The sequence below is a fragment of the Eublepharis macularius genome, chromosome 2 (genome assembly GCF_028583425.1).
Source record: "Eublepharis macularius isolate TG4126 chromosome 2, MPM_Emac_v1.0, whole genome shotgun sequence".
In the NCBI taxonomy this organism is placed as follows: Eukaryota; Metazoa; Chordata; class Lepidosauria; order Squamata; family Eublepharidae; genus Eublepharis; species Eublepharis macularius.
The window spans coordinates 207,070,433-207,086,931 of NC_072791.1; the positions used below are offsets into that span (position 1 = coordinate 207,070,433).

General features: G+C 46.7%; 1 protein-coding gene across 2 annotated transcripts; it reads left to right on the forward strand.

Annotated features, from left to right (window-relative positions):
• The first annotated feature begins 279 nt into the window (after nucleotides 1-279).
• MREG (melanoregulin) lies at nucleotides 280-16,152 on the forward strand. 2 transcript variants are annotated; one of them, XM_054971896.1, is made up of 5 exons: nucleotides 280-379; nucleotides 2,016-2,172; nucleotides 4,869-4,959; nucleotides 13,563-13,726; nucleotides 14,582-16,152. In XM_054971896.1, exons 1-5 carry the CDS (start codon nucleotides 312-314, stop codon nucleotides 14,723-14,725), a joined length of 624 nt encoding a protein of 207 aa, XP_054827871.1. In that variant the 5' UTR covers nucleotides 280-311; the 3' UTR covers nucleotides 14,726-16,152. The 2 variants fall into 2 exon arrangements, with proteins under 2 accessions (XP_054827871.1, XP_054827872.1); XM_054971897.1 differs by lacking the exons at nucleotides 13,563-13,726; nucleotides 14,582-16,152 and adding an exon at nucleotides 5,951-6,291.
• The last annotated feature ends 347 nt before the right edge of the window (nucleotides 16,153-16,499 follow it).

The following is a 16,499-nucleotide window of genomic DNA, read 5'->3' on the forward strand; positions in this document are numbered from 1 at the left end:
AGCGGTGGGAGTATACAGTTGCCAACTCCAGGTTGGGAAGTTCCTGCAGATTTGAGGGTGGAGCCTGGGGACCGCAGAGTTTGGAAAGGGACTTCAGCGGGCATGATGCCATAGATCCCACCATCCAAAGATGCCTAGTCTAGAGAGTAGTTGCAATTCTGGGAAATCGACCGTCCCCCGCCTGGAGGTTGGCAACCCAGCCTGCGCCTTGGGTAACCTTGCGGCTGTCCCTCCAGCAGATGGCGAGCGAGGGGAGCGGCTGCCCAGAAGGGCGCGGAACCGCCGGGGGTGCTTCGCGGCGCGCCGGTTCTATGGGGCTGGCCGACTGGTGGTGCTGCTGTCGAGGCGCTTTGGCCGGCGAGAAGGAACCGCTGGTCGGGTGAGGCGCCGCTTCGGAGCCGGCCGCGGGCTTCCGAGGGGGGCTGGGTCAGTTCTCCGGTGCCAGGGAGAGCGCCGAGGCTCTGGGGCGCAGCGCAGGCGAGGCGCACGAAAGGGGAGGCTCAGTGGGAGCGGCTTGGCCTCAGGGGGGCAGAAGGGCGCCGTCCCTTTTGGGAACAGCCGGAGAGAACCCCGGAGGAGCCTCGCTGAGCTGCCCAGGCCAGCCTCCCGCCGAGGCTTCCAGACTCCGGAGGAGGCTGAAATGCAGCTTCGGCACTGGAGGGCCAAAGCTTCTACTCCCCGGGCTCCTCCAGTTGGAATCATGCTGCAGAGTGTAGGGAAACCATGTGGGCTGTAATCATAATGATAATAATCCAGCGGTAGTGGCAAAATAGAAAAAAGTGCAGTAGCACCTTTAAGATTAACCAACTCTACTGTAGCATAAGCTTTCGACAACCACAGTTCTCTTCGTCAGATGCATGGAAGAAGAAAAAGAAGAATAGCTGTTGTGCTTATATATTCCTTTTCTAGATACCACCTGCCATGCTTCACAGAGGCAAATTGGGATCTCTGTGAAGCATAGGAGCATGCCTGCTGTTGGGTGGGATGACATCCCAGGGAGTGCACCTGGTGCACTCTGGATAGGGTAGCCAGCTCCAGTTGGGAAATTCCTGGAGATTTGTGGGGGGTGGAGCCTGGAGAGGGACAGGTTTGGGGAGGGGAGTGCACCTGGTGCACTAGGGTTGCCAGCTCCAGTTGGGAAATTCCTGGAGATTTGAGGAGGTGGAGCCTGGAGAGGGACAGGTTTGGGGAGGGGAGGGACCACAGCAGGGTATAATGCCATAGAGTCCACCCTCAAAAGCCACCATTTTCTCCAGGGGCTCTATGGCCAGGAGATCAGTTGCAATTTCTAGAGATCTCCAGCCACCAAATGAAGGCTGGCAAGCCTAGGCCCCCCTGGGAGGTTTTTTTTTGCCTCCAGGGTCCATTCCCTGAGGTCCTTTCCCCCTTCAGGCCAGGTGAGTAGTGGCGGGGGGGGTAGGAGCTGGGAGTGGGGGATCCCCTGCCCCCAGTAGGGGACCTGGCAGCCCTATCTCCCACCCATTGTAAAAGTACCAGCTCTTAAGCTTGTGTCTTGAAAGTGGTGGACAAGACCACTTGTAATGGGGGGGAAATTGTTTGTATCCATTCATGGGGTGCTTCAGTACAGAAGGTCAAATGGCTGAGAAGGCTAAGTTTCAGCAAGGTATCTGGAAATATTTAAAACTGAGACAAGAAGAATTCCTATTCTGAATTCTAACTCTACATCCTATTAGATTAAGCTCTTACTGATTTTAAGGAGCAAAATAAAATAACAAATGACTGAAGTGGCCAATTTAGGGTTATCACCTGTTCTTCAAAGTTCTTCAGGAGAAAATTAACAGAGCGACAGAAAATACAACTGATCAGTGAAAGGTACAGAGAGACCAAAGACAAAACACATCTCTTATTGGGCAAGTCACCCGATTAAATACTTTCGCTGAGGTAATTTCTAAAATATGAGTGATTTTAGCATTAAATCTACACATGCGTATTATTTACAATTTCATTCGAAAGCTGAGCGGTTCATATGGATTCATTTCCTTTCCATATTTCAGTCATAAAATGTATACTGCATTTGGGGCCATGCAGGCCTCTGATGAAGAGAACAACCTGTGGAGCACCCCTCAGGACATCTCTCACATGGAAGCAGATGATGACCGGATCCTCTATAACTTACTTGTGCTTAGCGATAAACTCGACAAAGGCTCTGAGGTAAGACCCATACAGAGGCGGTGAATAAATGCCTGCTGGCTGATTTTGTGTGCTGTTGGTGTGTGTGATGCTCTCAGCTCATAGCTGACACGGCCACCCTTGGTGGGGTTTTCATGGCAAGAGACTATCAGAGGAGGTTTGCCATTGCCTGCCTCTGCAACCCTGGACTTTTTGGAGGTCTCCCATCCAATTACTAACCAAGGCCGACCCTGGGTAGTTAGTAATGAACAGGTAACCTACAATGACTTCTGGGGGCGCCTTATTTCCTCCTGTATCTTCTCTCCACACTATTTCTTCTTTCCCTCTGCCTGGTGACCCCCATAACCTCTGCCCTTTCCCTACTTCCTTCTCTATTTCCCACTCACCAACCAATGTATCTTCTATCTTCAGCTTGGTTTGTTTACTTTGTCACCTTTCTCCCCAGTGGAGACCCAAAGCAACTGACATTCTCTTCTCTTCTGTTTTATCCTCACAACAACCCTGTGAGGTAGGACAGGCTGAGACAGAGTGACTGACCCAAGGTCACCCAGCAAGCTTTCATAGCAGAGTGCAGGTTTGAAACCTGAGTCTCCTAGATCCTAGCCACTACACCGCACTTGCTATCAACTTTCCTTCCTTCCTTCCTTCCTCTGGCAGCCTCTTATTGGGGTCCAAACCAAGTTGCAGAAGTTGTGCAGTGTTAAATTGCTCAGGTGAGTTGTGTGGTGGCCCCTATTGATCCTGACCATCTTGCACAACTTGTGCAGTAGCTGCCAGTGGGCCCAGGAAAGTTGTGTGGCATCAAGTCATCTGGTAACTACCACCAGATCTGGGTGGTTTGCTTTGCACAAATTGTATGGCAGTGAGACACTTGGGCTGTTGGCGTTCTCGTCATGTGATCCGTGTATTATTTGCAATTTCCTTTGATTTAAGGCTTTTGCATAATTCACAATGTTAAAATATATGCCTGTGAATTAAAATTCAAAATTCGGCCATTTTTCCTTGAAGGTAAAGAGAATGAGGTTAGAAAATATATACATTGTAGGCTAATGCCTGGACAATAGCTGTAAGCTACGCTCATGTGTAACAGTTAATCCCTGTCCACTTATCACTGGATACCTGATGTACGGTAATATATAAATCACATTTTTTGCCTAACACCTGTTTTTCCTTTTTTTTTTTTTAAAAAAAGAATTTTATTAAAGCAAAGAAATTGAAGTAAAGTAAGTGCATAATATAAAAGTTATACAGATTCTAAATTAGACAGTAAATTGAAAGTAAACTGAAAGTTATACAGTCTTATACAACCAATAAACATATAAACAAATATAGGTGTAATAGCTTTGGGAGTAAAACAAGCAATACATTCAAATTTCCTTAAACCTAACTGTGTAACATTTCTCCTTCTCTCTCTCACCTGTTTCTCCCTTTGCATTGTAGATCTTTATGAACAGCAACAGGGTTTTGAACTATTATGCTTGAGAGACGTGCGGGGTTTGACTTTCTTGTTCACAGTGCTTATTCTCCCCTTGAAGTTACTTTAAGCTGCTCAGAGTTGCCTCTTTAAAAAAAAAATTAACGTTGGTATTTGGGAAGCCTAAACGTCTTGTGCTGTGGAAGCTGCCTTACCTGGGCCGTTTCCACACGGCTTACCTTATTCTGCAAAACAGCGAAATCTCGCACGAAATCTCACGAGAAGACGCTGTTATCGTGCGAGAAGACGAGAGAAGTGTCTTCTCGCGAGATTTCGCGCGAGATTTCGCTATTTTGCAGAATAAGGTAAGCCTTGTGGAAACGGCCCAACTGCCTGAAGAGAGAGATTGACTCAATAAAGGAAGCCACGGCCTACAGATTGCAAGACCTGAGCGAAGGCTGTCAGCGATAGGATGTTTTGGAAGTTGTTAATTCACTGTAAATTGGAAGTGACTTGACGGCACATGATGCAGCATGAGTACATCTTCCGCCAAAAAATATGTACATGAGAGGAATAAAATGTTTTGTGAAATGTACTCCCTTTTTGGCTCGCGCACCTGAACAACCCTGCTTATGTGCCAGCAAAGGCTGTTCCAAATTCCTTTGCAGAGTTTGAACTCCTCCATTGCTTTCACTTCCCTGTCTAATGATCTTGATAACGATATTAAGGAGATTTGTATTCAAGATGGCTTAGAAAGGCCTGCGTGAGGAATGCTGAGTAAAGTTGCGTTGCTTAATCATGTTTTTGCACAATTTGTTTAATTGTTGCTGTCCCACTTTTCAGGAATCCCAAAGCAGCTTACAATGAAAACAAAAGCCGTTTTGTTTTTAAAAACCCACAAACGATAAGCAATAAGATCAGCAGAATTATATTTTAAAGCCGATCAAGTCCAGCAGTCTACATAGCAATAATACTAACTTGGCCAAACACATGCTGAAACAGTGACAAGGAGACCAGTTTTCTGAAAGCTGAAAGGATGGTACAAATTGTTGCTGAGAGAGTTCCATAATGTTAATGTCATCACCAAAGAAGCCCTCTTCTGCATCCAACTTTTAGGGGTGGGGGAGCATAGAACAGGAATTCTCCAGGTGACCCAAGTGTACAGGTAGGCTACATTGAAGAAGATGGTCCTTATGGCGTAAAGTGAGCAAACCCAAACATGTGGACACTGGACGGGAGATCACAAAGAGCTGGAGTTAACCATCTAAAGATAAACCTGGCTGATCTTCTGCTTCATTTGTAGAAATGGCAAAGGCTGAACTATAACATCCGTACAGTACGGCAAGTGCGAAAAGAAGTGAGAAACAGATGGAAACACATATTGGAAGACTTGGGTAAGTTTTTTTCTCCACTCACATGGATTTAAAAAAATATATATTTACATGGATAGTAAAGAAAATGTTATAATGGTGGCGCCAGATTATGGCAGGAGGAAACAATGTTTAGTACGAAACCAAAAAAGAAGGATGGTATGAACCTGTATTGCAGTTGGTGGTGTAAAAATGCATAGTATAACAGATGACTGACACGAACGAGAAGCATTAAACATCATACCAAGGCTCCATATAATTGATTTTTTTGTATCCTCCTAAGATGTATGCATCAGTATATTTATTTTCTTCATGTCTCCCAATCGGAGACACAAAGCGGCTTACGTTTTTTCCCCTTTCCTCCATCATATCCTCACAGCAACCCTGTGAGATGCATTAGGCTGAGTGTGTGTGATTGGCCCGAGGTCACCCAGTGAGCTTCCGTGGCAGAGTGGGGATTTGAACCTGGGCCTCCCACGTCCTAGTCCATCATTCTAACCACTACACTGTGAAGGCTGTGTTCCAGTTCATAAGTGGCCATCTGCAATGATCTCTGCTGCCAGGGTGGGTCAGAGGAAAGAATGATTATAATGTTCTCTATGTTGTGTGAGAGATTGTGTATTTTGTAGAGTCACGCCAGTGTATCTGCTATGCTGGTGTAGAATTAGGTAGCCTTTAGGATGCATTGTGGGTAGAGCGTGGCGTAGTCAGCCCCTCCAGCCCTGGATATGCGCTGGCGTAACATTAAGTCCCTGAAAAGCCTGGCATAGTTCAAATCAGTCCTACAGGGGAAAAATAACTGCTCCCACACCTTCCACCCTGCCCCAAAGCACTTCCGTAGTTTAGGATGTCAACTTAAGTCATGAGTCAATCACATCTCAGCTCCCAGAAACCCGGTATAAACCCTAGACAGCCCCAGCCTCCATTAGTTAGATGGCAATATACCTCTCTGGCCCTTGTTATGCACACACACAGCACTGAGCCTTGCACTTTGATGGTGGGAACTTCACCACAGAACTAAAGGAGCCAAGGGAGAGAATAAATGTCGTGATCGTGTTGGACTCATGCTGCTCTGCTCAGAACCCTGACAGGCCCTGGATCCTAGGGCACAGGCGCCAAAGGGGAGATGCTATTCCTCCAGGGACAGTACAAAGAAATGCACAGCTCACAGGTAAGCAAGGTAAGGAGTCCTGCATATGCCTCCCTGTTCCCGCTCTGTGTATTGCACCAGCAATCCATCCCTGACCTTTGCTGCAGTTGCTAGCAGTCGGATTGTATGGCGCTCAGAGGGGAGGTGGGCTGGCAGATCAGCTGCCACTCCAGTACCAAGCCGTGTGATTCTATGCTGATGTCATCTCTTCCCTTGCAGGGGGACAGGGGAAGCACAAGGGCAACCTGTGGTGACTACCGGGCACTCCGATGTGCACTACTGTTGACCAAACACCCACAATGCCTATTTGCCTGGTAGGATCAGAGCAAGCCGGGCAGACAGTGAAGGGACAGTTCCACTGCAACTCCCCTGCAGGCCTGGGTGAGTGTTGGCCAAAGGGTATGCTATGTTCCCCAACTGGAGCAGCCCGCCATATTCACTCCCCCCTAAGTAGAACGTTGTCCAAACACCACATGCAGAATTGTGGTGATGACTCGTTACTGCCCTCCTCTTTCTTTGGTCTCTGTGCCATCTGAGAGGGTGGGGTCCGGGAAAGAATGCATTTGCAGTAGAGAGCCAACCATTTGCCAAACTTACGGCATGACCAGTGGGGACAGTGACAAGTGCGGCTCTCACGTCTTTGCTGTGGGGTTGCCAACTCTGTTGTTCCAGCCCTGCTGCTGGACCAACCCAAGCTGCTTAGGCAGTTGTTTGGCTGGCCCAGTTGTCTTTCTCATGGGCAGGCTGTGATTGGCTGGCCCAGTAGTCCTTCTCATGGGCCTGCTGTGATTAGCTGGTCCACTTGTCCTTCTCATGGGCAGGCTGTGATTGGGTCCATTTGACTCATCCCTCCCTGTGGCCTGACAGTATAGGTGTCTGAGGGCCAAACTACAAGTGATGAATGACACAGGTTGGACACTTGTCAGCTTCCCTCAAGTTTTGATGGGAAATGTAGGCAGCTTGGCAGAATGTTGGACAAGTGACAGTTGAAAAGTCCATTGGACAGCAGTCGGAGAGCCAAGCTGCAAAACAAGGATGCCTACATTTCCCTTCAAAACTTGAGGGAAGCTGACAAGTGTCCAACTTGTGTCATTCGTCACTTGTAGCTTGGCCCTTACTAGATCGAGGCAACTGGCTACCCCATCTACCTGATGAGTTTCCAGTTTTCGTGAAGCATGTGTGGATTGCCGTACAGCTGTCTCTGTGTTCGATTGGCGCGTGGCAGCCCACACTCACTTTCCACACCCCGCTCATTCCTAACCTCAGCTGCCTTCAGCGTGCTGTTCCTCCCAGGAGGGGACTGCAGAGAGATCTATGGGTGGCACAGCTATACTCCTGAAAGAGGAGAGGAAAGGTCTCCAGGTCACGTGCTTTTTTTAATTTGATTTTTATGCCATTTCTCTTCAATTAAGAGCTCGATGCTTGCCTGAGGGGGGGAGAAACCTGGTTGCACTTACCTGTGTCTGATGTTCCTCAAGCGATCACCAGTGCAATCACCCATGGGTACTGTGCGAGCATAGGCCTGCTGTGGGAGAAATTTCTAGAGCTCTTAAGAGTGCCAAGAGGGCTCCCCCTCCCCCTTGCACTGTTTCCCGCTCTTTTCCAGTTGTGAGGGGGGAGGGGTGAACTTTTCCTCAGTTCTTCTCTGCCACCACCAGAGAGTTAAATCTTATGAAAAAACACCCAAATTAGACAGAGAGGAGGGAGGGATGTGTGACTGCACAGGGGACCATTAGATGAACATCAGTTACAGACAAGTGCAAACCTATTCCCATTGTTGTAGTCACTGCCATCCCACATGGGAGAACGGCGAGCTAAACTAACCCTTCCTGTAGGATGGAAGGTGTGAAGTTTTCGATGGAATAATGACAGTAATACAAGTTTCTGTTTCCTTTGCAGAATCAACAGTGGTTGCATAGCATGTGGCAAAGACAGAAGACGAGGACCTATCGGCTGCTCTACATACGGTGTTGATAGGAAGCCCAGCGTGAAAAGCTGCTGGCGTAGCCCGAGACCTGGTGGAGTGTGCCTGCACCTGAAATGAACAAGCAACCTGGGACTCTTGTTTGGTAACAGAAACAATCCCATGAGATTGCAGTTGTGTTGAAACTTCTGATGAAGGAAGCTTAAACTCTCAGAAGTTTATACCCTGAAAATCTTGTTGGTCTGTGAGGTGCCAATGGACTTGAACCTTCCCGTTCTACTGCAGACCAACATGGCTACCCACCTGAAACGAATGAAACTTTAAAACCCTTCTTAGGGACAGCATACATAATAAAGATGTTAACATACTTCCTGAATTCTTTTGTTCTGTCCAGGTAGAAAAGAAAGACCCTACACATATCTAGGGAATGAAGGGAAATGCTCTTTCTCAACTTGAGGATTAAGGGGGAAAGTAATATCTTGGCCAAAGAGAAATTTAGCAACTACTTTAGAGTGATGCTTTTCTTAAGGTAGCATTGTCCTTCCACATGACCATCCCTGCAACGGAGAACTTACAACAGCTCATACCGGGGAGGGGAAGTGGGCGCACCACCTGACTCCTGCTCCTTTGTCATTTCTTCCACTTGCACAGGTTGGAAGTGCATTATCCAACGTGTGCGGAATCACTCATTGACAGCGTGTGCTTTGGCATCTCTTGTTTCGGCTGCTTCATGCACTATCATTTGCGATGGAACTGTGAGTTCTTTAACGGTGGCGGATTTAGCGGAGGATGGGGGCGATTCCTTATGAGAAGACTGATATCCTTTGTAAAGGTTTACATTTGCATTAATAAGAAGGGCCTCATGGTTGAAGAAATTAGGCTCCTCCATCCATGGACCCCTCAGCATTGGGAAAGGTCAGTCGTAAGCGTGTGGCACGGGTGAATCAAAGGAAAACAAGGATCAGGCTTGTAGTCCAAACTGCTAGTCGCTGGAGACATGCTGCCATGCAGAGGTCTCAGAGATGAAACTGGAGTTGTGCAGGAAACTTCTGAAATGTCTGAGGATGAATGAATTTATTTGCAGTCAGAGACCATAACAATGACAATGCATCCTTGTCAATCAATAAAATAATTAAATCCAGCATAAAAATGTAAAGGACATAAAAAAATACATTTAGCATTTAAAATCTTATCTTAAAATGTATATAGTTCTCTGGGAACCGCAGGAATTCTAATATTTAAAACATTGACGTTAAAATAGTTAAAATCATAAAAAGAGCAGGACAGACTAAGTATGGCTATGCTTTTTATTATGGAATTTAAGCAAATAGAGACAGAATTTGGCTATTTGCCTGGAGATAGTTGGATTTTCATCAGTTAGGGGTTTCTCCAGGCAGGCCTTACTTGCCTCTGAAATTGGTGTGTCTAAGAGTGGGGAAATAAACTTGTCCCTATAGACTTGATGGAGAGGACAGCGAAAGAACATATGAATAAGTGATTCCACTTTGCCAATGGAACAACGGCAGCGCCTCTTCTCGTATGGGATCTTTCTAGATTTCCCTTCAATGACCATTGAAGGGATAACGTCACATCGGACCAGGGTGAAAGCTCTTCTATAAGATGGGACATCCAAATGAGTGAGATTTCTGGCCATACCCATAACATACCTAGATTCTCTAGGGGCCATAAAATGAGGAGATTGAGCTAAATCTTGTTGGCGGACTGTCTCTCACCCTTTGTTTAACAATACTTTTTGCCTGGTCTGAGGTAGGATCCATTGCAGGTGCATCAAAACCAAGCACTTCTCCATTGGAGACCGAAATAAGTGCCCTCACCACAGATGCAGTTTGAAGACCAGGACAGGGAGTCCTTGGAACTGGGATTAAGGCCTCGATATCAACGACTCATGAAATCTTACATTGGGAAAGTTAGTACTTGGATTTGGAAGCCTGACTGCGTTTTGGATCCCCGTTTTTTTAATTTCTGCTTTGCCTTTTTAGTAGGAGGCTTTAAGCGGCTGCTTTGGCCTGTGCCCAAGGGCAGAGCCTTAAGCATCAGCTCCAGAGAAGAGTGTGGAACCCAGGTTGGATCTGTTGGAACCAAAGATGACTTGACTGTTCTGTATGGAGAGGAGGACTGGGTAGATGATACATGGACTTTCTCAGGAGCTGGGCCTGCTAGGGCCTTCTCTCATAGTGCAGCCTTCAGTCAGGATGCCTTGTCATGCCTGGCCTTGGGAATGAACTGGCGACGTACTGGGTATTTAGAAACATCCTGGTGTTCACTCTAGAGGAAGACACCCATATGGCAAATGAGAGGCATAGGTTTGGTTTCCAGGATACTGGCCAGAAGGTAGAGCTTACATTTCGCCCAGCAACAAGCCAAATAGCAGCAAAATGGGAGGAAAAAGTAAGATGAGAACCCACACCTCCTGGTTTGGGGGCATCCCCCTAACCACTCAACCAACTGAGCGCACAGGCATTACACATCCTCCAGAAGCCCTACCATGGATACCAGCCATAAAGAAGAAGACTAGGGGGGACTGGAGAAGAAAGCATGGTGTGCTGTAAAGGCACAGGTCCCCCCAGTTCGATTCCCATACAGGGAGACTCCTGAGGGGTCCAGCAGGACTTCCAAGCACAGCTGAAGTTTTGCCTCATCAAAAACCTTTCTGGGGGATGGATTCTTCTGCTGGTTGGCAACCAGGTATGAGGTACATCATTTCGGCCAGTGAGCCTTCACACATTTTGCCTTCATTCAGAGGACTCATTACCCCTGCCCACCTCCATTTATTCCAGCAACCTTTGTGGTTACCACACAGTCGCACATGGGTACTGCGCCTGCACAGGTTTGCTGCCGGAGAAATGTCTAGACCTCAAAAACGATGAATGCTTCCTCACTCCAAGGTTTCCCGCTTTTTTCTGGCATGAGGGGGAGCGCCTTCCCTCAGCTCTCTTTCTGCCATCGGTGGGAGTAGGTGCTTCTGCTAGGCTCTTTGTTTTCTTTCATTTCTGCTTATTGGATCTTTTCTCAGATAAAGCAGAGCCATAAGGATGGTTCTGGTAAAAAAAAAAAAAAGCTCTTTCCTTTGGGTTTGCTACCAGACTCTTTGAATTAATTGGATTAGGCCTTGGGCAATTTTGTTTCTTATGAGTCAAATGGTCCTGTTTAAGAAACGTGCCAGTTGTGAAGGCAAACGTGCCTCAAAATGACTCCCTCCTCGACATCCTTCTCTTCTTGGCTTTGTCGCAGCCACACACTTCTCTCCCTTCTCTTCATGTTACAGCCATGGATGCAGGACTTGTCTTGCCATCCATGTCCATCCTTAAATTAGATAGGTAGATAGGATCGCTGTCTTCTCCTTTCCTATCAGAGTATGGCATTCTTACAATAAAGAACCTTTCTTTCCTTTCTAAATATAAGCAAGTGTATGGTTTATTTTCTCTCCTGCACTCACACCGCCTATGATCATGCTTTCACTGCAAATGATATTTCTCTGCTAAAGGCCAAACTATGGAATCCTATATGTTTCTGGGGCCAACATACAATTTATTTATCGGAGAGTGTGTTCTCTTATTGGTGCCCCAGTATCTGCATTCCCCTTGCCTGGCAAAAGGTTGGTGCTTCTATATCCTGCCTTGCCTGGGATCTGAACTCTTGGCAAGAGAGGTCTTGGGTGGCCCATTGTTGTGGTCTGTGAGTGATCTACAGAAGTATGAGAATGCTGTGGCCGAAGTGGCCATGTATCTTCCCCTGGGTGTATGTCTGATAGAACAGAATTCGGCTGTAGTCTGGGACTTGAACCCACATATGCAAACTTCCTGAAGTATGTTAACGCTTGGATTTCTGCCACTTGCACCACTGGCCTCCTTGGGGATGTAGGCTCCCTTTCTCCCTGCCTTTTGGCATTGTGTCTATGGGTGGCAACTGCATCAGGGTAGACAGTGGCTGGCTGTGTCTGTGTGTTCTGACCACAAGATGCTGACAAGCAACACCAGGCAGTGCCATGCTGTCATCAGCCTCTTAAGATCAGGCCATAAGTATGTAGAAGCAGCAAAGTGGTCAGAATTAGAAGAACTCTGGAGGAACAAGTGGTTGGAAACGTTTGGGGAGGGTGGTAAAGGTTTTTTGTGTGTGGTGGTACTAGTACTGGCACTTTTGGGGAGGCTCTTCCAAGTCCCGTGGGAGGAATTGATGGAAACCAGTGCAACCTTATATATGAGTTCTGGCACTTCTTTTTTTAGCAAAACATTGGTGGAAATGCTTTCCCTGAGGATCAAACTAGATGAGATGAGTGTCCCCAAGTTTGCCTCCATTTTGTGGAATGAGTTCCCGTTAGGTTAACTTTTTAAAACCGATTGTGGGAGCCTGATTCCAGTCAGAACTACTGTGGCATAGGGAGAAAAGGGTCTCCTGCTTTCCCTCACGCTGCTTTTCTAACATGAAACAGCCTGGGGGCTGTTTTTGCTGTCATACCCCCCCCCCCCGCAGCACTGTTCTAGGTCAGCATAAAGGCATGGGGGGGCGTAGGATCCTCTCTTCCCTCCACACCTCAGTAGTCCTGACCAAAATTGGGTCCTTGTGGCACTGTTAAAAGGAGTTCCCCAGTGGAAACTCATTCTACAAAATGGTGGCGTCGTGTTCCTGAGGTGTCTAGCTGAGTGTTTAATTTCAAAATTCATTTGGTTCTATTTTCTGTTGTATGTTAACCAGTGAGATCCAAGGAGGGGAAGAACATACTTTCTCAATAGTGTGTTAGCCGTTTTACTCTTCGCTCCCCATTATTTGAACCTGTGCTCCCTTGCTCAGTCCCAGCCAGTAGACCTTGGCCGATTCCAGACGGGCACAAATAAAGCGAGTGCTTTCGCTTTTCCAGCGACCTCACTCGTAAAAACCCGTAATGTCCAGTCCCTGCTTACCTCCGGTTCATGGCGCTGTGTTGCGCTCCAGAAGCGGACGGTGTGAACGCCATATTGCGGGTTTGCACACTTCTGGACGCTTCGTCGCCGTGGAGAGGCCCTCCCCTTTCCCTCTTTTCTTTGCCGGCCGGCCAGCAACAATATTCCCTTAATTTTTTTTTAAAAACCGGGCGCCATTTGCGCAGTTGCACGTTTGCGCACATCGAACTGCACAAATGCGCACAAATGCACAAAAGTTGACGCTGCGTATTCGCATACCTGCATATTTGCGCATTTGCGCAAAACACGTAAAAAATTTTTTTTTAAAAAACTGAAATGCGAACCAATGAAGGCCCCCAACGTCAACTGTGACGGGGAGGAAACAACCAATCCGGGTACCTCAGTTGGCCGTGCGAACATCCGGAAGCGGGATGGCACGGCACGCTGCGAGACAAAGCGGATGGAGACGAAAGTGAACGTGTGGCTGGTAAGCGATTATTTCCGCAGAAAAACCGCAATTTCTGGCCATCTGGAATCGGCCCTTGTGTTTCCTCTGTGTGAGACATTTGAGATAGCTTGTTTATTTCTTTGCACAATGTTCTCTGCAGTGAGTGCTCTCCTTTTACTAAAATGGGATAAAACCCTTGTGCTCTAGGCTTTCAGAAGGAAGCAGACGACCTGTTATCTGTGACGAAGCGAAGTATTGTCAGTAATTCTCGGAACGCAAGCAAAACCCGTGAGGTCCTCTTGAAACTGTCTGAAGAGACAACTATCTTCCCAGAAACCTGGGAGCTTTCAGAGAGATACCTCTTTGTGGTGGTAAGTCTCTCTCCCCACCCCCATTACTGCTTTCACACCTTCTTTGATGCAACCAACCTCTAGAATGGCCTATCAGAATGGGCTCCTGTTAAAAATGAAAAAAGCCCCAAGGTCTACTCTAGTAGGGCTACAGTTTTACACTTCTCCCAAGCATGGGCCGTTTCCACACATCTTCCCTGCCTGCGGAACATCGCGCAAAACTCCCAGATAACAGCGTCTTCCTGGTGCGATTTCACACGAGAAGATGCTGTCTTCTGGGTCTTTTGCGCGATGTTCCACAGGCAGGTAAGACGTGTGGAAACAGCCATGGCTTCTCCTATTGATCAGGTTGCTATGTGGTTTCTATGAGCTCATTGCCCAAGTGCAGCCTTTGTTTCTGAGGGAAAAAAATGCCTTCTGGAGAATGTCAGCTTTCCTTCTTAAAACTGAGGTTTCTAATCTTCCTAGTTGGGAAGAATGCCTCAAATGTGTAATGAACTGCATCTGACTGAAGGATAAGAAACCACAGGGGGCTGAGAATTCCTTTGTGATGAATCAATAATTTGGAAACCTTCTTCGCTTACATTCTAGTAGTCCCTTTTCCTGCTCTAACTACATATAGTTCTGTTTGGGGCTGGTCTAGTCCTCTGCTGTTAATTCAAATATTTCCAGATATTTGATTCTGTGCCCAATTCACCACCAACATTTTCAAAGCCTATTTTGGTAAGAAAATGGAACAATGCAGTGAATAATCCCCCCACCCGCCCCCGCCGCCCAGGTCTTTTCATTGTGAGAGTCTCAATGAATGCATTTTAATAGTTTGTCTTTGCACAACTGCTTGCTGCTGCAACACTTGTCATTTCTTCTCTTGTATAGGACCGTCTTATTGCCCTTGATGCTGCTGACGAATTCTTTCAAATGGCCAGTGTCCTGTATCCGAAAAGAGCTTGTACTGTGAAAGAGGAAGACACCCTGGGAAGAGCCCGCTGCAGTTCTGCTGTCTCAACACCATTCCGCTAGGGGTGGGACTGGATTTTCGTTCTCAGAGGGATTAGCCAGTGGAGCAAAACTAGTATGTCTTAGAAGTGCCAGACAAATTCACCACTGGACAGCGTGCAGCACAGTACAGTAGGCAACACCATTTCGGGAGAAGCTGAGAGACGCTTCGGTGGTGAGCTTTCAGTAATCAGGCTGTGCTGGAGATTTGCTGGCTCCACTGATGCAAGTCTCGCAGCTATGATGAATGTAAAAAGTAACAGCACTGTACAAAGCATTTGTTCATGTAGGTGAATGTTTTTCCTTTGCCGACTCTATCCCTGTCTGCTAAACCCCAGTCAAACAAAGACAGAAAGCTATGACACAAGCCACACATTTCCTGAACAGTATCAAAAGTGCAGTTAAGGTAAGGGCATGATAAGAGTACTGTTGAGTTAAACCAGTGGGCCCTTTAGTCCAGCCTCCTGTTTTACAGTGGCCAACCAGGTGCTGTGGTAGGGTTGCCAGCTCCAAGTTGGGAAATTCCTGGAGATCTGGGGGGTGAAACCTGGAGAAACCTGGAGAAACCTGGAGAAAGTGAGGTTTGGGGAGGGAAAAGACCTTGGCATGGCATAATTCCATAAAGTCCACCCCCAAAAGTAGCCATTTTCTCCAGGTGAACTGATCTCTGGCCTGGAGACCAGTTGTAATTCCAGGAGATCTCCAGCCACTACCTGGAGGCTGGCAACTATGCTGTGGAAGGCGAAAAAAACAGCTGAAGAAGTGAGCTGGGACTCACGAAAGTTTGTATCTTACCACACATTTCATCAGATACCTGAAGAAGTGAGCTGGGACTTATGACAGCTCATACTCTACCATAAATGTTGTTAGTCTTATAGGTGCTACTGGACTCTTGCTTTTTTCTACTGCTACAGACAGACTAACATGGCTACCCATCTTGATCTGTCTTCATGACACAGAGATAAATATCTACACTTGATCTTCGCCAAAAGGCCGAGAGATAAATATCATCTGGTATATAACATTCCATTAAGCCTCTGTTAAAGACACAGGGTATTTTTTTCTCCAGGCAGTTGGCAACCATAGATCTGGGCTACATATGAACAAGGAGGCACATTTCCACACACACACAAACTCCTCCTGTTGTGTAATCCCATTACATTTATTCAGAAGATTTTATTCAATGGGACTGGCTTCCGGGTAAGAGTTCTTAGGATTGCAGCTTTAGTCTCATTCCTTTCCTTTATCCCTTATTAGGTGTGTCAGTTGCACGATCAGTAAGGCATTCCAATTTTAGCCATTCCTAAGTAGATGAAGCAACTGCTTTCCACTTGGATGCTTTTTCAGTTCTTTCTGTAAGGACTGTGTTAGTCACTGTTTTCCTTTTCTATGTCATCGTGAATACATGCCGCCAAAATGGCCACAGGCTCTGTCCTGGATATATTATTCATATTCTTTCCCAAATAAACCCTTTTTTGATAATATGGTTAAGGTATTTTTGAGAAATGACATTGGGATTCCTGCAACTCTGGATTTTCCCCACAGTGGAAAGCCGCTTTTATTTTTCCACTCCTGTAATTTAGTTCTCCATGAAAGTACGTGAAATGTAGCATATTTCATATACTTTCACAGAGAACAAAATTCTGTCGGCCCCAAACTATTCTAGAATTTTTGGTTCCTATCTCAGTAATCTTTGCAACAGCCCTCTAAGGTAGGCCATATTGTGATAGAACCACTGCCGTACGTTGAACTGGTGATGTCATGAGGGAGGCGGGGCTGATGCAGCCCACTTAGCTAT

Bases quoted from the DNA above. Each gene is read 5' to 3' on its own strand.
- MREG (XM_054971896.1), top strand. From the start codon at position 312: ATGGGGCTGGCCGACTGGTGGTGCTGCTGTCGAGGCGCTTTGGCCGGC. The intron at 2,173-4,868 runs GTAAGACCCATA...CTTCATTTGTAG, and splicing joins AACTCGACAAAGGCTCTGAG to AAATGGCAAAGGCTGAACTA. The intron at 4,960-13,562 runs GTAAGTTTTTTT...CTTGTGCTCTAG, and splicing joins ACACATATTGGAAGACTTGG to GCTTTCAGAAGGAAGCAGAC.